This window comes from Zootoca vivipara, chromosome 5 (assembly GCF_965207765.1).
Source record: "Zootoca vivipara chromosome 5, rZooViv2.hap1.1, whole genome shotgun sequence".
NCBI classification, from domain to species: domain Eukaryota; kingdom Metazoa; phylum Chordata; class Lepidosauria; order Squamata; family Lacertidae; genus Zootoca; species Zootoca vivipara.
Window position 1 is genome coordinate 70,946,415 of NC_142588.1, and position 25,882 is coordinate 70,972,296.

Consider the following 25,882-nt stretch of genomic DNA (forward strand, 5'->3'; position numbering starts at 1 on the left):
CTTTGATAGCTGGTAATTATTTCCGCCTCTCATAACACTTGTTGGAACTTAAACTGATTTTGTATAAACCAGTGGCTACGAACTTTTGTGGTCCGGCAGCACATTTGGAATTTTGAGAAAGTGTCGAGGGCACCAGTCACAAAATGGCTGCCACCAGGGGTGTGGCCTGACACAAGACAGCTACCGCCTCCAAAAGAGCAGAAAAAGCAGAGAGACGGGAACATAAAATGGTTCAAATGTGGAAAGATCTAGGCATTGTTTTTGTTAACAAAGCTTTAAGAACTTTTCTCTTTCCCATACACTGTTAATTGTTGGTTGTTATGTTGCCAGCTCCCTCCTGTGAATTAAAAGAGAGCTGGGATGGGGGAGGAAAGAGTAGCAAAAACAGCAGTAGTGCTACTCAAGACTTTGGTACTAATGTTACCTCAAACCTCAGGGGCAACAGGCAAAGCCTAGACTTTAAACCTAAATTTCAGGTATGTAGTTGAGTCGCTCCTGAAAACAGCAACCATTTGGAGACACTCCCTACCCTGTTAGGACTGGAATGATAGTACAAACAGAAAACGTTTTAAGCTAGGTTTTCCCTAAATTGCCTTTGTGAAAGACATTCTAATGAGTTTCTAACTTTAAAGTGCAACCTAATTGACATTGCTGCTTTAACAATGCCAATGTGACATCTGCAAAGCAATCCAATGCACATCTATTCAGAAGTAAGCCTCATTGGGTTCAACAGGACTTTGAACCAAAGTCAAAGCCAAACTAGGCATTTCTTTAATTATGCAGCGAAAAAAATGGTTTTTGTTTCTTTAATGGGAGCTCTCAGCTTGCATTGGGATTGGGGTGAATGACTGTCCATTTCAGTTTCTAATTCATCAATGATTCATCAATGATGTATACAGTACAATGATTCCAGTTCAATGAATCCATACAGTGATGTATGGAAGTGAGAGCTGGACCATAAAGAAGGCTGATTGCCGAAGAATTGATGCTTTTGAATTATGGTGCTGGAGGAGACTCTTGAGAGTCCCATGGACTGCAAGAAGATCAAACCTATCCATTCTTAAGGAAATCAGCCCTGAGTGCTCACTGGAAGGACAGATCATGAAGCTGAGGCTCCAATACTTTGGCCACCTTATGAGAAGAGAAGACTCCCTGGAAAAGACCCTGATGTTGGGAAAGATGGAGGGCACAAGGAGAAGGGGACGACAGAGGACGAGATGGTTGGACAGTGTTCTTGAAGCTACGAACATGAGTTTGACCAAACTGCGGGAGGCAGTGGAAGACAGGAGTGCCTGGCATGCTCTGGTCCATGGGGTCACGAAGAGTCGGACATGACTAAACGACTAAACAACAACAATTCTTCAAATCTTAAATTCAGCTCCCCACTTCAAATTGTTATTATTAATTTTAATTCCCATAAAAAACCACCAGCGTTTAAATGCATTTCCCCCCTAATATACACCTTTTTGCAAAGCTACTTTCCCCAATACAACAAAACTTTGTGTATTAGCTTCACTAATATATGTATATTTACGCAAACTTTACCCTACTCTATGCATTTTTCTGCATGTTACTTGGCTGAAGAACTGCATTGCAAAATTCAGAGAAGTGCAAATTTCAAGGGCTGTGTTTCAGTTCAAATATGTTACTTTTCCATCCCTATCTTTTCCCTGCCTAGCTGTGATCCCTATGAAGATAACCTCTCACTTCATAATATACCTGGGGGGCGGGGCTCCCAGTGATACCAATAGGAACATTCCCCTCTAAGCCTAATTGTGGTGATGGTAATTTCCATTTCAAATCACCCATGCCTCTAATAAAAGGAAGGAAAAACCCTGGCGTGCTTCCCGACAATGCATTTAGTGTAATAATAATGTGCAGTTTGACCCTTATTTCAAGGTAAATATGGACAGAATTGCAACCTTAGATGTGAAAGTTCAGCCATACCATACAACGATGTGAAAAGGGGGCATATATTTTGATTCTGCAAAATCACCTCTGCTTAAGGAATGATATAACAGGGAGAGATGGCTGAAGCTTAAAATTTAATTGGTTGTGTAAGTTCAAAGTGCTCTTTGGAAGTTTAGAACTCTGATTCCTTGTAAATTTGGGAACTCTTATGAAATCTAAAGCGCTGCCATAAATCCTGTGCCATAGGGAGAGGCTTCAGTGCCCCATTAAAGAGTTTTATGGTTCAAGAGCTCTCATAACCTATTGCGGTCCTTCCTCAAAGTGCAATATGGGGGGGGGGAGGACAATGACCACAAACAGTTCCAAGGAGATAGAACTGAGTTCATAACTCTAATATGAAATCTTACAGGATGTTGCTCCAGTCTCATCATATTTGAAATGCTGTCAAATCATGTGGGGACAGGGTTTCAGAATCTACTGGGAGGACAAAGTCTGAAGCTTGTTTTTGAACCTTGATTCATTGTTCAGTACCAGAGTTGAGGAAAGCCTTCCTGGAGGCTCAAGCGGTAAATTACCAAGCTGATGATAAACTATGATTAGTGATGCTGTGGAAACCTTCACCTCTTCAGAAATACAAACCTTGGGATTCACAACTGACACTAGCTACCAATTGGCTACCAGGCTAAGTTCAAGGTGCTGGTTTTGGTGTATAAAGCCTCACAGAGCTTCGGACCAAGATACCCGAAAGATCGCCCCAGCTCTTGTATATCCAACTGATCGCTCCACTCTCTGGTGAGGGTTTACAGCAGATAAAAACTTATTAGGAGCTCCATGCCATGCTATGTTGTGAATCAGGCCTTAATGTTTCAGCACCTAACCTTTGGATATGGAATGTTGGACTACTAGAAAGTAAAATCTAGGCTTTTCTTATGTTCTCAGAACGTATATATTTGAGAGAGCCACGGTTTATGCAGTGTTCTAACTACAATACCCATGAAGCAGTGTGCTTGTGGGTGAAATGTGCATGTTTAAAAGGGAACTGAAGAACTGATCATAGGGAACACTGAACTTTGAAATGAAAACTATAGATATCCATGTAGTTTCCCACTACAATTAGTTTTGCACTTAGGATCAAGAATTGATACCGCGGTACAGAATTCCTCAGTATTCAGCACATGTTTGCGTAGGAATTTGACATCAGCAACACACATGTGTCTTGTCAGCAGAAAGCAAACATCAATTCCAAGACTTATTTTTTAAAGGATAAATATAGCTCACTTACCCTATAACAATGCAAGAGATGGCAGTCCCCACAAAGGCATATGCTAAGACGGATCCTAAGTTGCGGAAAAAATGTCTCTGTGTGTGGAAAAAAAAGGATTAAAAAGTAAGAAATATATACTGCTTGTCCAACAGTTCCAGAAATCTAACACCAAAAATTCTTTTCTCAAGCTTCCTTTTATATTTTAGCTCTAAATCATTTGTACATGTTAATAGCATGAATTCTTACATTTGTAAAGCCTCAGGCAAGTGAGATCAGAATTCTTTTCTTCTACAATTAAGTCCTAGCCAGTGAACTAGTTCAACAATATTTTAAAAGCATGTTGGCATTTGAGTTGCATTACAATTTATCATGTTCCAGTAAATATCTTAAATTTCACTCCTTTGTTGTACAGTACAGCCGTACCTTGGAAGTCGAACGGAATCTATTCCAGAAGTCTATTCAACTTCCAAAACATTTGACTTCCAAGGCGCAACTTTTGATTGGCTACAGGAGCGTACTGCAACCAATCAGAAGCTGTGGAAGCCACACCAGACATTCGGCTTCCAAAAATCATTTGAAAACCGGAACAATCACTCCCAGTTTTTGATCTTTTGGGGGCCAAATCAAGTTTAAGTTTACAAATGTTCAGCCTCCGAGGTTCCACTGCAATGTGTTATTTGCAATTTAAAGCCTGTCTGTAAACTAGTAAAAGAGTCTTGACTATGTCCTAAAACCTACCATCTAGGCATGATGGGATACAAAGCCTGAGTGGTCTTATTGGGAAAGACAATGCCCTGAAAGTAACTAGAGTTGCCACGTTGTGGTTTTAAAAATATCTAGTCAGTCGGCTTAGCCAGAATTGGGTCAGAAGGCAGAGTCAGAGCCTAATGAATATTTGATGGTTCAAGGGTGGAGCTCGGCTGCTTTCCTACATCACAGGTCTGGAAATGGAGCTTTAGGGGGCTAAAAGAAAGTTCACAGAAAAAGTTGACATCCCAAACTCAAGTTGCCTAATTTATTTTACACAAGGAAATGGGGGAAAAAATCTGAACAGGCAGTCAAAATACAGGGATTATACATTATTAAATTTAATTTAATTGGGTTGAATTATAGGAATCAAAACATAGGAATCAAAATGAAGGCTTGAAATTGGGGACATTTTCCTCACTCCTTTCTTTGATTTCTCTGTGGTGTAGTGTCAATCTGAAGCACTTCCTAATTTTTACAAATCTTATGGGTTGGTCATTTAGATCAACAACAGCATTAGACCTCCTACTGAAGTTCAAATAAATAAATATGACTTACTTTCTTTAAACTGTAGCCTGCGTGGAATATAATGGGAGGTAATAAAACATTGAAGAAGATTGAAGGATCAAAGGTCATCTGCCAGAAAGGACAAAGGAACATAAAACATCTATTAAGGATTATGTCTTTTAAGAAAAGCAAATAATATTGCAGAACTTTATTGCATAAAGTTGTATGGAGAGGATACAGAAGGGCACTATTGGCCGATTATAAAAGACATCCCATTGGGAGGTGAGCGGGTGAATGAACCTTTGTTTTATGTTTATGCGGTCAAATTACACTCATCAAAAATCAGGACAAACATTCAAATAATAATTATTGGATCTCCAATGAAAACATACTCAGAGTAGATTCACCGAAGTCAGTGGACCTGAGTTAGTCATAAATAGCATATTGATTTCAACGATGAGCTGAATATAACCCAAGGGCTATAATGAAGAAATAACTGGGTAAAACCCAGGAGGATAAAATAGCAGCAATGGGAATGCTATGACCAATCATGCTTTGAATCAGCTACTAGATCAGACATCCCCAAACTGCGGCCCTCCAGATGTTTTGGCCTACAACTCCCATGATCCCTAGCTAACAGGACCAGTGGTCGGGGAAGATGGGGATTGTAGTCCAAAACATCTGGAGGGCCGAAGTTTGGGGATGCCTGTACTAGATGAATGTCACATGGTAGCGGTAGGGAGAGCAAACCTGCCTTCTTCCCAAACCTGACCTAGAGACATATCCTGATACAAACGTCTCGCTTCAGATTCTGTTCTGTGGCAAATCCTGCTACCCCATTCATGTGCAGTGGACTTCAGTGTTACAGAATCTGTTTGCATGCAACCTTAAAATGTGAGTTTGTGGGAGAGCTTCAGTTTGGCATGCAATGGCCGCTGTTTATGAATCCAACAGCTTCCACCATGTGGCGCCTGTGTCAGCACCTGAGAATGCTGTTGGTCAAAAGTGGGCCTGCTGTGGGCCCCTCAGAATAGCAGCAGAAAAAAAGGGACAAACTAACAACATCATCATAATTCTGCATAGATTTGAAACCCTCTCCAGTTCATTCTGGCTGGAGATCTGCAAATTTGAAAGCTTATTCAACAGCACAAAGTAGTCTTCCTTGAGCATGAGTGGTGGGCTATTATTTTCGAGCCATTTTATTTGAAGAATGAACCGGGTAAATTATCTTTAAAATGAATATTTCTTTCTTTAATTAAAAAAGAAAAAAAAGAAAGCATTACAAGTAGAGAAAAAAACCCAAAACCACATCCATCTTGATATGTTTTGTACATATGCTATTGCGTGTTAAGACCTTTAAACCTTCCCCTTAAATAAATTCAGACAAGACTCAAATTTAAGGTTTGGTTTTTGGCACAATTTAGGCCTCAACTTTATTGATTACAGCAAGTGAGTGGTTGCATAGGCTCTGGTTCAACTAGCTCCCTGCACCCTTGCAGGTAGCGCTGATCCAGGACACCAGCATAGGTCAGCCAAGGGTGAACACCTGGATAGGCGGAAAGCCAGGGACATGCTATGTCCACCACCCAGATGTCCCTCTGGACTCAGGCACGGGCACAACCCCCTCACAGCGGTTGACCAAACCATAGAGTCCCTGGATTCCTTTATCAGAATACTCTTCACATAGGGATGGTGAGAGCGCTCCCCCCATCCCTATCACCTGAACCAGAGCCTATCCGCCACGAGAGCACCCGCGCTCTCCGCTAACCACTCAAACCTGTAACCAATCCCTTTACCCCGCTGACACAGAGGTCCGCCATCAATCATTCCCAAACACAGACAGATGAACCCCCTCAAACCTGTAAAGGGACGCACCACGGAAGGTAATGCCTGGGTGATGGCTCACCGTCCCTGCCCAAGGCCAGAACCTTTTTGGCCACCGCGCTCTGGGCACTCATATGGGCCCTCTCAGTGGCAGCTGGGCATTGGCTTCCTCGCCACACGTCACTGCAATCAGTGACCAAATTTTGAGTCCATGAAGAGCTGCCTTCAACTCTTCAAATTCCTTCTACAAGCGGGACCGCGAGCTCAACCGGGGGCTTCCAGCAATTGTGCTCAGCTGCACCACCACCACCGCAGGCGTGCCTCCGCAGATACCTTCGCCCGCACCTCTTGGGAGAAGCCCCTCCCGAGCCATTCCTCGTCTGGATACCCAGGAGATGCTCACGTGGTCAAGGGCCCCTCAATCCATTTAGACAGCATCCCATTGGCCTGATTGAGCCCCGCATCGAGGGACCTACCAATCAGGTGTTGAGGCTATCCAATCGTACCCACCCACAACACAGGGTTTGGTTGCCAGGTCTCACTGCAACACGTGCCCTCTTTGAGGGAGGACACGATTTGTAGAAAATATGCTACACTGTGAGAGATATACTATAATATGCTATTTTTTAAATTGATAACACATTTAACGTTTTAAAGCTGTATAAAGAATGTGTGTGTCTGTGCGCGCGCATGTGTGTAATAATTATTTTCCTTAGAGGGATGTATATTTATAATTTTACTAATCAGCTAGGGAATTTCTATGAACAGATCAGGTTCAATATAGCCACCTAAAAATAAAGTGTAAGGCTGGATGTGAACTTGAAATTGTGTAATCCAGTGGTTTGTTATTGATTCTATTTCTTAAATCTGAATTCAGGGATTGTCTTGTTTGTTATTACGCTTATGTAAGCCTCTGCGGGAGTCCTTTTGGCTGATGAGTTGTGCACAAATGCTTTAAATGAATAAATAAAATATTCCCATCAGGACCGAGAGCACAGGAAGTAGCACCATGGCAATGGAAGAAATATCCCGGTGACAGTCTCACTGCCCCTGAGGAACGTCAGCTTATTAGTCTTCTGCCGGGTAACAATGAAGCAATAACTCTTGCAGTTTGTTGTTATGCCTTGACATCTAGATAGCCTTCTCAGACACTGTCCCCCACCCCACATCATCTCTATAATCATGTAACTGTGCATTCCCTCTTCCAGTGTCATGTTAGTTTTAACTACTGGAAGCCACTTCATGCGTTTTTTTAAAACAGAAAAGCAAGGATGGAAATAGTTCTCTTCCCCCACATGTGCCCCACACCCTCCCCCAACCTGTTTCAAGAGGGCTGGAGAACCCCTGTAACACCTTTTTAGGTGGTGTATGGGGGAAAGTTCATGTTGAATACAACGCTTGGTTTACAGTGTTCCACAGAGAGGAGGTGGATGGGAGATGGTATGTTGAGTTCCTGGTACAAGATGATAGGAACGCAACCAGGTGAATTCTTGTGATGGGGAAACCCAGTTACCATAATTAGACAGCCACTTGAAAGCAGATAACCAAGCTATTGCATGGCTATTGGGATTACCCAGATAGTTTTCATTGCCTAATCTTTATTTCACATATACAGTGGTACCTCGACTTACGAACGACTCGACAACTGAATTTTTCAACTTACGAATGGGGCAAATGGCTATGCATTTACGAATGTCTTGACATCCGAAAGGAAACCGCGGCAGTTTTAGATAGGGATTTTTCGACTTACGAATTTTTAGATAGGGTTGCTTCGACTTACGAATTTTTCCGTTTCCAATGCATTCCTATGGGAAATCACGTTTCCAATGGCACTTTTCGACTTACGAATTTTTCAGCCTATGAAGGTGCCTTTGGAATGGATTAAATTTGTAAGTCGAGGCACCACTGTACACAATTCCCTATATGCTGGAAAGAAACCAGGCAATGTTACTCTGGGGCTTTAGAAAAGTTTACCCCTCTTTTCCTGCAGTGGTCCCCATAGACTTTATTACCAAAAATTATCACATAATTACCAAAAGACTTTGACCATTGGTTGCAAGATTGGTTACATTCTTATTTTAGGTGCAAGTAATTTTACTTGGTTCCCATCACAGACACCCACAAAGCATCATCATGCCTCCATATAGTTTTGGGGCTATGTTACTGTGTGTTTGGCTCTAATTGATGCAATCTGTGAGACAAATTGTAAATGTGATGTCAGAATGAGCAGAGACAGAATTTTGTTAGTGCAATAACATACACTTATACATACACTTATCACTGAACTCTGCATTATTTTGCCGGCAGTATTCATTTTATGCATAGCTTTAGTAGGCACTATAAAGTAGAAACCTGCTTAAAACAGTAACCGGGTGAATAGCAAATGCTATTTTTGTTAGACATTGAATTTCCCTGTATCTTCAGCACAATACACTGGATTAATATCTTTAAAAGTGAGAGCATGTCATTAGAAAAATGGTCTGCAGCTCCTTTGTGCCGATAAAGTGCCTTTCTTTTATGGGGTTATGATCCTGGATGAATTATTTAGCTCTGTAACAATACAGCCTGACTGCAAAATGACTTCCTCCCTCCCTCCCTCCCTCCCTCTTTGTCCAACTGATAGCTCAACTTGATAAACAGGAAATGAGAGCTCAGCATTTTATTTTATTTTTACCATTCTGCTTACTCTGAATTATTAAACTAATGCGAACTGGCTAGCCAATAACAGCAAGTGCTAAATTTCGCTGCGCTGACAACTTTATGGGGAGAAAGTTGGAACAAGAACTTTTATCACTTAGTCTTCTATACTGACAGTCACAAATGCCACATTAACTAATAGATTTTATGCACCTTTCTCCTCTACATCTTGGGGAGGTGGATTAATTGCATAGTTGTTATTCAAAATGATTCCGTCACATTGCATATTCAGATCCATAAATACTGCACAGTGAAGACTAATTTCAGAAAAGACAAATGTGGGAAACTTTGAACTGCACAAACCAACCACAGCAATTATATGATAGCCTGATTTTTACAATTTGTCTCTCCTGCCACTAACTTGTTAAGGATGATAAAGGGAAGAAAGAACAGAAAAATAAGCCCGATGGATCAAACCAAAGGCCCTTCTGGTCCAGCATCCAGATTCCACAGTGGCTAAACTGACATGAATGAGAAGCCACAAAACAGAAATGAAGGCAATACCAGTCTTTGGCTTACATTCCCCAGTGCCTCTGATACCGGAGGTAATTTATAGACATTGATTAGTAGCTATTGATAAACTTCATGGATCATAAACAGCTTTTAAAGCTAAGTTGGTGGCCATCACCAAATATTATCTTCTTCTTCTTCTTCTTCTTCTTCTTCTTCTTCTTCTTCTTCTTCTTCTTCTTCGAGTAAGATTGCCATGAACACAATCTTAACAGTGAGTTTGTGAGTGACTGTGGAGGCCAATTCTGAATCTACATGTCCTTCCACAGTGGGGACATAGGTTTCCAGGCAGAGGTTGACCCTGGTGAGGGTTTGCCAAATGTGCCTTCCTCTTAGCACATTTCTCCCTTTCGTCCTGAGTTCAAGCGTCTTCAAAGCCCATGACACCTTTAGTAAAAGCTGTTCTCCAACTGGAGTGCTTGCAGGCCAGTGTTTCCCAATTGTTGGTGTTTATACACCAAAGGATGTTCACAAATTTATCTGGGCAGCCAATTTTCAGAAGGACAGTCCACAGGGCATTGCAATTTACAGTGTTGAAGGCCTGAGTCAGGTCAATAAATGACATACACAGGGGTTGGTTTTGCTCTCTGCATTTTTCGTGAAGCTGTCAAATGGTGAAAATCATGTCCCCTAGAAGGGATTCAGGAAGGGTAGCCTCGGATATTGTAAGCAGACACTTTGCAGTAGCTTGTTCCCCTCTCTTCTGGTCCAGCCACAGAGAGGAGAACAGGAACATCCACTTATTTTAAAATTACCTATAGTTTTGCCATTTAATCCAAACTGTGAGTAGATCTAACTGTAATTTATCCTTGGCTTGGGAACTTGTGGACTTCCAGATGTTGGTGAGCTACAATTCCCATCATCCCTGAAGATTAACCAACCTGACTGGGGCTGAAAGGAAGTCCAGCATCTGGAGAACCACAAGTTGGCCACTCATAGCTTATCCAAGCATCCCAGGTTGGCCTTCTTTGTAGGGAAGATTACATTCTGGATTCCTCTTTAAGGAAACTTTCAGTGGCAACTGTAGTGTAAATGTCTTGTTCGATTGGGAACAAGTTGAATGCATTTGATCAATCTCACATGTGAACTATAGATTCAGGAATAGATCAAAAGTATGATGATATTCCTGCATGGAAAATTTATCCATGTACAAAAGAGTTAGCAACCCGTGAGTCATAGATGTATGCAAAGACATGATTTTTTTTTATGTGCATAGAATAGAAAGCTGTGATGGGCACACTACAAACATACACAGCAAAAAGACATACGTTCTGTCATTCATGCAATGCCTATTTTCATTGAAATTCCATCTTTTTTATTCTTGCAATGGAATTTATTTCTGTGTAGAATTTTGTCATGTTTGAAAGCCTTCAAATTGTGAAAGCAGCAAGGCTGAGATAGATCCTTTTGAGAAGAAAGAAGCTCATTATTTTTGAGTAGAAAGATTGTTTTATTTGTTATTCATCTATTTTCTGATTGCACTTGAATGGGAAATTAAGATTAGAAACAAGTTCTTTATGCCACATTTAAGTCACTGTGGATTCTTTCCTCATCAATTCTAGGGTCAATCAGAAATGATAATGTAACCTCATTTACTAAATAGAAGACAATCACATTACCTTCTGTAGCATCATGTTGCCTTGGTGTGCATTGACATTATGCTGGCTGATTTCTCTTTTGTACTGATATTCATACACTTGATTTGTTACATTGACAAGCAGCGTGGGCAAGCCTGCCTTGAGCTTCTCGCAGTCATAGACGGCTCCACTTTCAAAATCAGATGGTGCTGTAGCATACCGTAAAATTAATCCCATGGTGAGACCTAACGATAAAGAGAAGAAGAAAGATGGAGAACCTTCAGTTTAAGGATCAATCTAAATCTGATTTACTTGTTAAGTGGAGAAAAGTAAACAAGCATTTTTATTGTGGGCAAACGCTCTGATTAGAAGCATCATAATTGTTTTAGACAAGGAGTGGACAGCTTGCAGCCCTAGAGTGTGTCCTCTACCAAAATCCAAAAACCCCTTACAAGTGATCAGATTGGACATCTGGCAAGAGTGATCTCTCCCTTCCCCTTCATCTCAATGTGTGGGTGTGGAGAGAGAGGGAGGGAGGGAGAGGAAGAGAGAGAGGAAGAGAGGAGTGGCCCTGCCCACTTTTGGTTCTGATGCCTCCCACTATTGACAGGTGAGGAGGATTATGTCCACTACAGATGAACTTTTCCAGCAACAGGAGAAGCAATAGAGGGCACACTTTCCCATTCACGTTCTGCAGGTAGGGATGGGTGTATGTGTGTGTGTGATTCAAGTCAGTTCACATTTAAAGGCAATTTTGAAATGTAGTTTGCATGTTTCAAAACAACACCAAATTTTCCAGTGCATTTCTCCAGCCAAGTAACGTGTACAAAAAGGCATATGCTAGGGAAGGTGTGCAAAGGGATACATAATAGGGAAAGGCATTCTATTAAAGAAAAGCGATTTGCAAAATTATGTAGAGAATTTTTTCTGGTGAATATTCACGAGGACTTTAAACAAAACTGACGTGGAAATGTGGAGAACTGAGTTTAAGATAGGAAAAATGAGAAACTCAGAGAAACCAGAATTGATATACTTGCACTCACCCATTGCTAACTGCAACACTATCTTTACTCTTATATAGGTATGGCATTGTAAGGTTTGAGACAAGCAAGGCCAGACCAGAGCCAATAGCTCTCGGAGAAAGATGGCTTTTATCAAGACAGACTCTTGGTTCATCTAGACCAGGAGAGCTTGGTCTGATCAGCAGCAGCTTACCAGAATCCTTAACAGGGCACTTTCTTTCCTCCTCTCCCTCTGAATCTCTGCTCTCCAAGAGATCTTTGGAGGGATATAATACACCTATTAAAGACTGAACAGAAGCACTCCTCATTGGAGCTTTGGAATTACTGCTGCATCTGAATGAAGGATGCAATTTCCCCAGGTTGTACAGTACTTTATTTCTGCATTTACAAGCCCGTCAGCTGTCAAGTGAAAAAGAACCATGCATACATAAATGCTTCTAAAGTGCTCATAGTACTGTGTGGATATGCAGTCTTACATAAAAATGAAACCAAGCATTTACAAGAAATCATATGCAAGCCTTACTGCTATCACACTGTTGCCTTTTGTTTGGGGGTTAAGGCAGGTCCCTCATCACAGCTGCAACACTTTTTGGCTACTCTCTCCACTGTTCTCTGTGGCCACATCTCCCCAATCCCATGTCAGGAAGAGATTGTAGCATAACCAGAATTTCTAGCAAGAACTGCAAATCAATGTAGTTGGGACATGAAACTCTAATAATGATTATTTAATTTAAAAAATGGAATAGGAAAAGATTGGCAAAGAAATGGAGAACATATGCTTGCTCGGCCATTTCATGATGTAGCGAGTATCCTCTGTTTGGGGTGTGATGGATTTGGGGTTCTGTGCTGTGTAACTAAACACCACCCCTCTCTGCTCTACTAGCAGATTTCAGTAGGACCCAACATGATGGATGGATCAGTTTGTTTCCAATCCATGTGCCTTTCATGTGTTCATTCATAAAGGAGAACCATGCTAAGAGGAAGGCACGCTTGGCAAATCCACACCGTGATCAACTCCCGCCTGGAAACCAATGTCCTCACTTGTGGAAGGACGCGTGGATCCAGAATTGGCCTCCACAGTCACTTACAGACCCATTGTTAAAATCGTGTTTATGGAAGACAATCTTACTCGGCTATGAGTGATCGCCAAAGAAGAAGAAGATATATCTATTTCATTCTGCTTTCGTATTGATCTGTGCAATTTTGGAAAAAGAAATCCACATGACAATTTATACTGTATCTGATTCCTTACCTTATCACAAAATATTGTTTAAATTCATATTTTATCTCTGTGCACGTATTTCCAAGTGTAGTATACCTTAACGTTTTGATTTTGCCTTCTTCAGCCATAGCTGAAAGCTACAGTTTGCTAGAACTTGCTTCTGCTTTCTGGAGGCTTACATTGCCATCAGATCCAGTTATAATCCTGTTTGGACTTCCTGTTTCATGATATACCTCATTAAAGGGGTTTGCACACACATTCAAAGACACTTAATTCAGGGAAAGGCAAAGCTATCCTCTGTATAAAAAGAATTGAAAATGGCACAGCTTCCGGGGGGGGGGGGGCTCCTTCCTGACTTTTGAACTCCTTGCAGAAACATTCTTGGGAGCTTTTCACTTCTCTCTTCCTTCCTCCAACACAGAAAACACAGGAAACTTGCATCTGGACAGTTCACATCGCAAGAGTCATTATTTGGTCTGTTAAAAACATTTCAGATGAATCAGCATCCTACCCTCCTACCCTCCTCTCAGGTTTTGCAACAGACCAAGTCTACTGAAAGGCTTGGTGCAATGTGAACTTATGAAAAGCGGTGAGAATCAGTTTTCAGTTGTTAAAGAAGCTGTGTTCTTAGCATCATGGAAGTAAAATAAAAAGCAGGGAAACGGGAGCCCTTAAAATGCAACGTTGGAGTAAATTAGCCTTTAAAAACCTACTTACTTAAATGTCTGATAAAGGCTTGCTTGCCTCAATCATTGCAGAAGATTGGGGAAATCACTATAACAGAGTCAGTTTAACTGGCAGCTTAAAAGTAGCATAATTACTTTTGTGTTCCAGCAGGGAATCATATCATAAATGGCCTCTGCTGTGGAGCAGATGATATTCACTAACAGTAGGCTTCACATTTTAGTGAGCTTTGCAAATTATATAAAACAGGTGGCCTACACATCCCCTAAGGGAATCTTTTAGAGCCTGTACCAGTGTTCTCACTTGTGTTATATTTACTGTCATCTACCATGTCTGGAACAGCAGTTTTGGGGTGGGCACTTATATGCATCCCTGTTAATTGCAATAGAAATACAATCCGTCTCACCATTGTGAAGACTGTGTCCAGGTGACCTGTGGACACCAGGCACCAATAACAGGGCACTTTCCCGAAGTTGTGGAACACAACAGCCATCCAAACAAGGATGAGAGTCTAGGGCACCATGTTGGCTACTACTGCAAGATACTGTCATATTATGCAATCACATCCCTAGTAGCTCCTTCCTGGGAGCACACAGTGCTCTGTAGTTGTAGTGAGAGTGGGACGCACCTGTTCCAATCGGATCTTAAATGCCTTTGTTCATTTACTAACACTGAAAGTGGTCTGCAGCAGAGACAATAGATGAGAGACGAGTAAGCACAGCAGATGTTCTTAATCAATATTGTCAGGTCACTAATGGAGCTCTTGACCTTTTGCAGTACTCAGAGGAGCATATTATAGGAACAGTTAATGCAAGTTCAAAGATCATCACAGCCTGACACCTCCTCCCCCACCCACCCCCAAACTTGTTTGAGGTTAGCAATGCCATCAGCTTGGGTTGCAACTGACCAAGTCCCCACGCAGCAAAACGAGGAGATTACCCCAAAATGGAGTAGGACTGGCAGACCGCATTTTGAAACAAGTGTTGTAGTACACATTACCATCTGAAGAGGGCACCACTGATCAGGGTGGCAAAACTTCAGGCTCTTAAGCCACAATATCTAAGCATGCTTACATGAAAGGACTTTCAAAATCAAAGACACTGTGGGCCAATCTACATCTTGAGAAAATTCATGTTGCACAACCCTCCTGAGTCTGTATACCAACTGCAGCAGAAGATCACATGTTTGAATGCTCTCTACCAAAAGAAAAGAAGAACAGAGAAGCCCTTCCTGCGTGTGGAAATCTGGTCTCTTTAGGAAGTGCAATCTATGGACACCAAGGACAAGATTCTGTATCCTTCTAGTTTCTTCTGAATGAAAAACTGGGACAAAGCAGAACTTCCCCCATGGATCTAAGAAGACCTTATGAGAAGACCACTTACTTCAATATGCAAGGCACAGGCCATTTCCTGGCCAACTTTTCCTGCAGTGCCCTTCTGTAGTAGAGAGATCACACTTTAAAGCAACAGTCAGCAACATTAAAAGAATGTTCTTTGGGATGAGACTGATTGGTTAATGTATAATCTAGTTGCAAGAGATGCTGAAGCACCCCAAATATCTTGTTTGCAAACTTAATTTTTTGCATTTTCTATTAAGCCACGGTTCTATAACTAAATGCAGAAATATCCTCAAGCAATTCTTGCCTACTGAAGGCACAAAATGCTGGATGTGCCTTCATCTTTTTTGCATTGTCATAGAATGGGAGCTGAAAGAAAAAATTCTGGGCCAGCAATAAGCAGTACCGGCATTGATATAAGGCCAAAGCTGTACTGTGAAGATGATCCATTCTCTTGTGAACATAAGATCAGATCAAAGGCCTATCTCAGGGGTGGGCAACCTAAGGCCCGTGGGCTGGATGCGGCCCAATCGCCTTCTCAATCCGCCCGTGGATGGTCCAGGAATCAGTGTGGTTTTACATGAGTAGTAGAATGTGTCCTTTTATTTAAAATACATCTCTGGGTTATTTGTGGGGCCTGCCTGGTGTTTCTACATGAGTAGAATGTGTGCTTTTATTTAGAATGCACCTCTGGGTTATTTGTGGGGCATAGGAATTCATTCATCCCCCCCACCCCATATAGTCCGGCCCACCACATGGTCTGAGGGATGGTGGACTGGCCCATGACTAAAAAATGTTTTCTGACCCCTGGCCTATCTGGTCCAGCATACTGTTTTCCCCAGTAGTGAACCAGATGCCTATGGAAAGTTGAGAAGTTGGAGATAAGGGCAATAATCCTCCCCCACTAGCGATCTCTAGCAACTGGTATCCAGAAGTATGCTGCCTCTGACCTTGGAGGTAACATATAAATACCATGAATAGTCTTGTCCTCTGTGCATTTGTTACATATGCTACACACGCCCACCCCTCTAGTGCTTTTTTATTTTTTAAAAATGAAATGCCAGTACTTATTTTTTTAATAAAAGTGCTGTGGAGGCCAGCACAAAATGGCTGCCATAGACACAATCAGTCACTGTGAATCACACTGATAGCAAATTCAGTTCCTTGAAGGCCAATCAGCACGTAGCCAAAACAATATAAATGCACAGGGGGAGCTTTCAGGGTCTTGGGGGAGCCTTAAGGTTTGCAGAAGTGCAAAAAAAAATATTTTTAGAAGAGAGGGGGGAAACAGGGGTGGGGGAGAACCACAAAAACAGCCCAGTGTGGACTGGGCATAGCATGCTCACTGTTGCAGGTAGAGAAGTGTAAAACCAGGAGAGCAGGGACATGGATTGGGTTTCTCTTGGTACAGGATTATCCTGAGGAGAAACACTCCCCACATTGCAACGTTTTGTTGCAGGTTCCACTGAAATCTCCCTTAATGAAATTGATAAGAATGAGCGGAGACACCGAAATCTCATGAAAACTGGGAGTTGGAGTTGAGGTGCCCTGGCATCTGACTATACCTTTGTAGTTCAGGATGAAGGTGCAGTACAAAGTTGACAATTGCCATGTGCAGCATGAAAGCATTCTTACATTGTATTGCCACTGGGATAAAAGCATGGGAAGATAGCACCTGAGTGACTTGACTACCATTATTATTATTATTATTATTATTATTATTATTATTATTATTACAGTGGTACCTTGGTTTACGAACTTAATCCGTTCCAGAAGTCCGTTCTTAAACCAAAGCGTTCTTAAACCAAGGCGTGCTTTCCCATAGCAGTGAGGGACTCAATTTACAAATGGAACACGCTTAACATGTTCTGTTTCCAAGGTAAAGTTCACAAACCAAAACACCTACTTCCGGGTTTCCAGCATTTTTAATCCAACTTGTTCATAAAGTAAGCTGTTCTTAAATGTATAGTCAGAAGCCTGAATGTAAAAGCAGATTTCAGATTAGGAGGAGAAGGAACAGTTTTTGCCAGGTTATTCACATACTGTATTCATTCATAATGTTGTATTGATACTTGTCTTATTCTTGGAAGAAAGGATGACTCGTCTTGTTTTCGGGGGGGCGGGGTTAACAAAATTCGGGCTGTATCTTGGGTAAGTTTGTAGCTTTTATATCAATTCTGAATGTTGGAGGACAGGAATAAAATTAAGTCTGTAAAAGGTAAAAGGCAAAGGACCCCGAGACGATTAAATCCAGTCATAGGTGACTATGGGGTGTGGCGCTCATCTTGCTTTTCAGGCCAAGGAAGTCATATTTTGTCCACAGACAGCTTTCTGGGTCATGTGGACAGCAGGACTAAACAACCTCTGGCGCAATGGGACACCGTGATGAGTGCCAGAGTGTGGTACCTATTTATCTACTTGCACTGATATGCTTTCGAACTGCCAGGTTGGCAGAAGCTAAGACAGAGCAACGGAAGTTCGCCCAGTTGCACAGATTCGAACTCCTGACCTTCCGATTAGCAAGCTCAAGAGGCTCAGTGGTTTAGACCACAGCATCACCCACGTCCCGCAGTTTAGTCTGTAGACTGCAGCCTTTCAACAAAAAGAGAACTGCTCAGTGAAAAAACTTCTCATCAGCCACTGAGTTAGAAGAGGAAATGTTTGGATATATATACCCAAAAGAAGAGTGCTTAGAAAACCTCTTCGAAGACTTGGGACTGAATGGGATGGGTGGGGTGTAAATAATGAATTATTATTATTTGAAAAAGACTGAACAGTTGAAATGGATCTATAGCCATTTGTTCCTTGATATTATTGTTCACTGCCCTATTTTTAACACAAGATGTTGACCCAGTGTGTGGCAGCTGTGAAAAAGGCAAATGTCATGCTAGGGAACATTAGGAAAAGAACTGAAAATAGAACTGCTGTTATACAAACTGACCACATTTGGAGTACTTTGCGCAATCCTGGTCAGCTCGCCTCAAATATGATATTGTGGAATTGGGAAAGGTTCAGAAAGGGGCAACCAGAATGATCAAGAGAATGGAATAACTCCTCTGTAAAGAAAGCTTGCAGCATTTGGAACTACTTAAGTTTAGAGAAAAGGCAAGTTGGAAGTGACATGATAGAATGCATGCATGGCATGCAGAGAGGGGATAGAGAAAGGTTCTCCCTGCTCTGTCATCACACTGTAACTCCTGGACATCTAACAAAGCTGAATGTTGGAAGATTCTGGACAGATCAAACAAGAACTTCTTCACACAGCCCATAATTAAACTATGGAACTATGGTAGGCAGTGATGCTTACCAATTCGGATGGCTTTAAAAGAGGATTGGATAAATTTGTGGTGGGTAAAGCTGTCAGCAGTTACTAGCCATTATGGCTAGTATATTTCCATCGAGGAGATTCACTGTTCCTTCACATATGTTACTGGCACCGAGAAAACACCTGCAGCCCAGACCCAGCTGAACTGGATGAAACCCTGACATGACGCAGGGCCTCTGCAACACTTTGCCCTGGTATTTTCTGAGCTTTATGGCAGAGGGCCTAATCTATTCCAAACTATCCAGAAGGTCTGACTTAGAATACTTGAGAAAGAAATTCTGTGAAAGGTGGAGGAGGAGAGGAAATGGTTTTGCCTTGCAGTCTATACCCTACAATTATTATTATTATTATTATTAATTATTATTATTATTAGAATACCCACACATTCCTAGCAGCTGATGACAGTGAACAATGTGCTTGCAGATTTGCATTTCTGAACAGCAGATGTTTTAACTCTACTATCCTAGTTCCAAAGAGAAAGATAAGTTACTGCCCAGCTACTAGATGGGAGTGAATGATCCGCAGATGCATTTCTCTATCTTGACTTTGACCGAGTGCAAGCATTCCACTTTGAAGCAAAGAGCCGAACTCCTTTTTCACGCTCGCTTTAGTGGTTGATGAGTTACAGACGTGAACTTTGAAAGGCTGCATCCTTTCCTTCCTGTTTCAAACTTCTGCATGCACTTAAACCACACACACATTGTTATACATGATTAGAAGCTGCGTATAGGTCTGTTTTGCACATATCCAGTTTGCAATCAATGATATTTATTTGCGTCCATGTGGTTGAGGCAGCAGCTTCATCTTACATTCTTATATTAGATAGTGAGATGCTAGAGTGGGCAGAATATTATTTGATAGACACAGAATTAGGAAGCTGTGAACTAAGCTTAGAAGTCCCTACGGGGAGATTCACATAAGCATATTTTTAATAGGATTGATGCAACTGTCACATGTTGCCTGAAATTTCCAGCTATCATGGATAGCCTTTCTTCAGCAACTACAAGAAGCACCAATCAATGGAACTTCACATGTGATCATCACGTTGTACAGTGTTTGTGTGTATGCTGGATCCAGAAGATGCCCTAGCATTGTTGCAAGGTGAGCAGCTTGTCGTGGTCCAGAGATGAGACTCAGCTCCACATTCAGTACTTCTACCGCAGGATAGGCAACCTAAGGCCTGGGGGCTGGATGTGGCCCAATTGCCTTCTCAATCCACCCCATGGGCGGTCCGGGAATCAGCGTGTTTTTACATGAGTAGAATGTGTCCTTTTATTTAAAATGCATCTCTGGGTTATTTGTGGGGCATAGTAATTCATTCATCCCCCCACCCCATACAGTCCGGCCCACCACATGGTCTAAGGGATGGTGGACCGGCCCATGGCTGAAAAAGGTTGCTGACCCCTGTCCTACAGCAACTGCCAGTGGCTCTGAAGCAGGCATATTCTCTTTAGGATATCATATGACTCAGCACTGTGTTGCCAATGGCTTCTGAGATGCAAAAGGAAGTGAGGAAGTTGGTGGTTTCTTGTGTGGCACTCAAAAGGGACTTCAGTTCAGCTTATTCAGCAGCACCAGTGTGAGGCTAAACCAGTAAGAAGAAGCACATGGGTGTTAGAGGTTTAAACGTCCAAGTGAGACAGAGCAGTATCATGGCTTTATCCCATTGCTTGCCTAAGTTAGGATAATGCTTTAGCTGCAGTTGCCACTGCACAAATGGTACTGATGACGGACAGCATAGGATTGGGCTATGAGCACCATTTTTGTATCATGCAAAATTCAGATTCAGCCACCCGATTCATCCAAGCATGGTGCTTTGATTTAGAGGTGTATTCTGTGTATGCGTTTACAGCCTTTGGGGGATCCATTGCAGCAGCAACCCATAGTACAGCCAAAGTGCAAAGGGACTGAGATGATAAATTCTCTCTTGTGTAAAAAGAAAAATAGGGCAGGGTTAATGGCTGTTCATAATGGGGGGAATTACCCAATAGGGTTCATGAATATTTCAGAGAGGCTGCAAAACATGGATGCAACCCACAGCCACTCTAAATAGGTCATAGAGTTTAAAAAGAAAAAAAAATCAAAATGAACAAACATCCCTAAGTAATGCTTCACGAGAGTGTAAATTCAACAATCCCATCAGTTAACAGATAGCCTTTTTGTTCAAAAATCATGATGTGCCAAACATAAAATGTGTGATGTGTTTTATTAAAATTGGCATTACTGTACAGTGGTACCTTGGTTTAAGAACAGTCCAGTTTAAGAATGATTTGGTCTACAAACTCTGCAAAACCGGAAGTAGTATCCCGGTTCGAGAACTTTACCTCGGTCTAAGAACAGAATCCAAATGGTGGAAGGGCACCGGCGGCGGGAGTGCTCATTAGGGAAGGTGTGCCTCAGTTTAAGAATGGTTTCAGTTTAAGAATGGACTTCCAGAACGGATTAAGTTCGTAAACCAATGTACCACTGTATTTTGTTAAAAGGGAATCGGAATAAAAGTAAGAGAATAAGATGGATCAATAGCAGCTTTTGAATTGTAAACACACAGGCATTTAACATCAGACTTTGGTGCAAGCCACTTACTCCAGAACAGTTCTGAACATTTCACAGAGGTTATCCCCACGATGCATCATGTTGTGGACTTCAGCCTTGGGCGATGATCTTGCCGTGCTCCCCTACCACCCATTTATAGAAAGCAGAGTAGAGGGTGGCTGCTGCAAGGCTCCTCTTTCTTTCCTGACACACCACCGCTGTGAACCCGGTGCACTGCAGTGCTATCAGACCATGTACTTCCTGCAAACATATGCTGGGAGTCTAGAGAAAACGCAGGCTGTTGAAAAGTGACTTGCAGAACTCTGCTGGATGCACGTGACCTGGCTGCACAGCAGACCGATAATCAGGTGCACATCAGGTGAGAAAGTGGTACAGTGAGAAAGAAGAGATTATGCCCAAATCCTATGGCAGCCACCATGTGCCCTACTCTCTCAGTTTATGGAAGCATGGCAGTTTATGCAGCATGACAGGCAAAACATAAAACAAAGCATCATGCTTCTCTCATATTATCCACCAGTAAGCTCTAAATTTCATTGTTCAGTAAATTCAACAATGTTACCAAAAGCCATTGCTCAGTCTCCACCTTTCACCAATCTGAAACAGCTGCATGTACACACCTACCCAGCTTTCAACAATTTCCCTTTCTTTCCTTTGAACTTATTTTGCTACTTCAGTCAGGAAATGAACTATGTAGGTCAAACCTGCCACAGGAGTGGAAAGCATTTATATATAGAAAAATATTTTTTTCAAGGTTCAAAATGAATATGTTTCCTTGACAATTTTATAGGGGTGGTAACTACGACATGGGGGTTCTTGAATGAACTTTTCACACACACATAGGCTGCATTCAGATGTGGGGTTTTTATTGTACCAGTTTCACTGGCTCTGATGCTATGGCTTCTGTCCTGTTTCCCAACATTCCTTTTACATTGCAGTACCTGTTGCATTACAGAACTGCAGTTTCTTTAGTGATATATTGCCATGTCATGTTAAATTTTAAGTGGAGGGGGTATCACCCCAAATGTCATCACATGAACACAGAAGTGAGTGCTAAACTTCCACTGGATTTCCAGAAGTGGCTTTCACATCATGTGACAGATCACATAAAACAGGCTTCCTTAAACTTGGCCCTCCAGATGTTTTTGGCCTACAACTCCCATGATCCCTAGCTAGCAGGACCAGTGGTCAGGGATGATGGGAATTGTAGTCTCAAAACTTCTGGAGGGCCTGACATAAAATGTGGAAGTGATCAGTCAGGAAAACTAAATACAGTACAGTACAGTAATGTGCTGTCTGAAGGTAATCATAGTTACTAATTATCCTATTGACTCCATGTTAACACATAGTTTGTTATAAAAGTGTCAGGTATATTGATACATTTCAGTCCTTTTCCTTTGCCTAGAGCAGGCATCCCCAAACTTCGGCCCTCCAGATGTTTTGGACTACAATTCCCATCTTCCCCGATCACTGGTCCTGTTAGCTAGGGATCATGGGAGTTGTAGGCCAAAACATCTGGAGGGCTGCAGTTTGGGGATGCCTGGCCTAGAGTGACTGTATTTTTCCTCAGTTCTGTAGGCTTGTTTGTTTGTTTGTTTGTTTAATTAATGCTGATAGTACTTAAAGCTGAATGGATGATGATTATTCCTTCAGTGTTATCTCTGGCTTCACAGGAGCAAAGTGAAGGGTTAATGCATTAACTGAGTCAGTGTTTTTTAAAGGCAGGCAAACTTTTAATGCATCCTGGCAGGGCTCTGAATTCCTAATGCATGAATGCTGGTGCTGTTATTAAAACTGCAGAGTTCCTATAGAGTGCAATTATTATGTTTGCTCTGTAAGCTATGGGATTCTTGTGTGCTTCAGTATAGCAAGGCCAACAGTGTGTGAGCAAGCTGTTGCTATTTGCAAAAGATTGTGTCCCCACCCGGCGAAAGCAAAACTGAACATAAGAACATGCACAAAAAAGTCCCCTTCCTATCACAGGGTGATATATAGCACATTCATTACCTAGCATGTGGTTTCCTAACTGTGGAGCTCACAGAAAGTCCTTCTTACACATATGGCTCGCATATGAAACTCAAGAAAACCCACATAAAGAAGAATGTAAACTACAGGGTTCAAGATGGGGTAAAAACTCCTGAGGACAGCATTTAGAATGTCTCGTTTTTCACAACCCATTAAAATGAAAAAGAAAAAAGGGCCCTGCAAAAACAACAACGGAGAGCTAAGCTTGCTGAAACGACATCCAACAGAGGGGCTGGACCCAGGAGGATTCTCCCAGGTTCTCTAATAAAGACTCAACTGTGCTCCCATCTGGCACACTGGTAGTGAGATTTCACCCAAGTCTATTCAGCACAATCCTATGAAAAATAATCTCTTTAAACCGGTCCGGCACTCGCAGGAAACAAACAAATGTTTTGGAGATGTGATATGCTCAATGAAGCCCATTTTGCTGACAATGTGCTCATGACATTTACTTCCTTGACAAGTGATCCTCTAGCTATTCCATATGAGAGAGAGGGGAGGGGGAAAGAGAGAAAGGAGGGTGGATTGCGTTTGTTATTTTACGGCACAGTTCAATGGGCTTGTGACTTTTAAATTAATGCATCTCCTCATTTAGGGTTTTGAAAGCACTTTGAGCTGAAGAGTCTAATTACGCACATTATGCAACAAGTTTAAAACATGGCAAGGCACAACTTTTGACAAAAGACTCACCATAAACCATGGCGCCTCCCGTTTCATGCAAAAAGCGGAATCGGTGGTTTTTAAACAGCCAAATGGTGAGTATCGTAAGGATGAGCAAGAAGTTAAAGACCAGCAGCTCCAAAGCACCCTGGTGATAAAAGTGGTCCTCATCTTTCACTGACCCTAATTTCCTTGGCTTCTCCATTTCATCGCTATTTGTTTTCAATACTCTACAATCACCCCGCAGAATTAGCTGAAAAATGCCATACTAAAGAAAACTTGAGATGTTAAATCCTGAATGGCTGCTTTGGTAAAAGAAAGTCTAGACAGCACTGAAATTCACAACAAACACATCTGCTTTATTTGCAGCCTCTCAGCAAACTGCCACAGCATCTGAATTCAGCTGGATTCTGGTTACAACTTCCTGTTTCTCTCTTAAAGCTGTCCTGTCTCATTTTTTATCTTGAGGTTGCATCACTGTAGTGTCTTTTACTGGGGTGTGTCCTGATGGCTTTCTCATCTGCAAATGATTTTTTGTTGTTTAAATAAAGAGAGGGAGAAAGGGTTCACACATTAAGAAGATAACAAAGTTTAAACAAGTGCCATCATTAATTGTAAGGGTGTACTTTTAAGCAAAAAAGAAAAAAGAAAAAAAAGTTGCCACTATGTTTTAATGATTTATTATCTTTGCTTATTTTGTTTTGTTCATGAATTGCTTCTCTGGGTACATCTCAAAGCAATTCAGAATAGAAGGCTCATAAAAAACATTAGCTATAAAATCATTTTCAAATCAAATACAGAGACAGAGTAGAATAAGAATCTCAATTTTTTAAAAAAAAATCAGTGTAAATTCTTTATTATTTTAATGTTTTAAAATACAAACTTGATAGTGAAAAAGAAAAATGCATACAAGAATTACAAAAAACACACAAAATACACAAAATATAAGAAAATACACAAAGTATAAGAACTCACACAAAAATTGCTGAGCAAAGGGGGGGAAACAAAAAAATATATAAACAAAAAAAATAGCCTTAAAAACATCTCTTCCAATTATTCTCTCTGTAATTTATGTTACAGACACAAGGACACAGAATTTTAGGTTAATGTTAATGGGCAAAATTTAGGCCACAACTTTCTTGCTTACAGAATGTGAGCGGTATTGGCTTAGGCATTGGCTTCAACAGACTATATCTGACTCCTGTCCGCCTTGCAGGGAGTCTGGTAAGGGTAAACCGCCAGCAGGGGGAGCCCAGTCAATGTGGATCAACTTGAGCACCCCCCGGGTTCCCGATGGGGTCGTGGCATGGCCATAGCCCCTCCCTGGGCTTCGGACAAGATCCACACCCCCGGATTCCTTTAACAGAATACCCCTGAGCATGGAGGGGTGGGTGATGGCTGCGCCTTCCCTCCCCCCCACATTGCTATTCCAATGCCGAACCGCCACACAAGCTCAACGCTCAACGCCAATACCCTCACACTTGCAACCAACCTCTTACGCCTTTGATAATATCTGCCAAACACACGTCATTTCCGCTGTCGGAAATATGAACGCCATCTGCCCGGTAAAGGGCCTCGTTGTTGTAGGCAATTCCTGGGAATAAGAATCTCCATTTTAAAAACTTGTTGAAAAAGGAAGGTCGCTAAAAAGGAACAAAAAAGACAACAGAGATAGCATTTATCTGATATGTAACGGGATTCTGACATCATAGGAAATGAACCATCTGATGAGAGACTATCTACAGGAGACACACACACACCCGCCCTTCAGGTATCCTGGCCCCAAGCTGCATAGGGCATGGTGCGTTAATATTAGTACCATGATCTTTGTCCAGTAGCTAACTGGCAACCAGTGCAATTTTTTCAGCAGTGGCATAAAAAGGTAGGGTTATTCTGTCCAAGTGAGCTGCTGCATTTTGCACTAGCTTCCAGGCCAACCTTAGGGGCAGCATCATGTAGAGTGTGCTGCAATCCAATCTGGATTTTACCAGTGCATTGCTTTGGGGCTATAGTGCTTGAAT

At 41.7% G+C, this 25,882-nt stretch overlaps 1 protein-coding gene across 1 annotated transcript in view; it reads right to left on the reverse strand.

The window, feature by feature from the left end:
• The window catches only part of SLC9A9 (solute carrier family 9 member A9), a 251,213-nt gene extending 226,832 nt beyond the window's left edge, over nt 1-24,381 (reverse strand). The window contains exons 1-4 of the mRNA XM_035132511.3: nt 23,892-24,381; nt 11,080-11,282; nt 4,481-4,558; nt 3,194-3,270 (exon numbers count right to left, since the gene is read on the reverse strand). Of these exons, the coding sequence (XP_034988402.3) occupies nt 3,194-3,270; nt 4,481-4,558; nt 11,080-11,282; nt 23,892-24,066 (533 nt within the window). The 5' untranslated portion in view covers nt 24,067-24,381. The remainder of the gene's footprint in view (nt 1-3,193; nt 3,271-4,480; nt 4,559-11,079; nt 11,283-23,891) is intronic.
• Nucleotides 24,382-25,882: the final 1,501 nt, after the last annotated feature.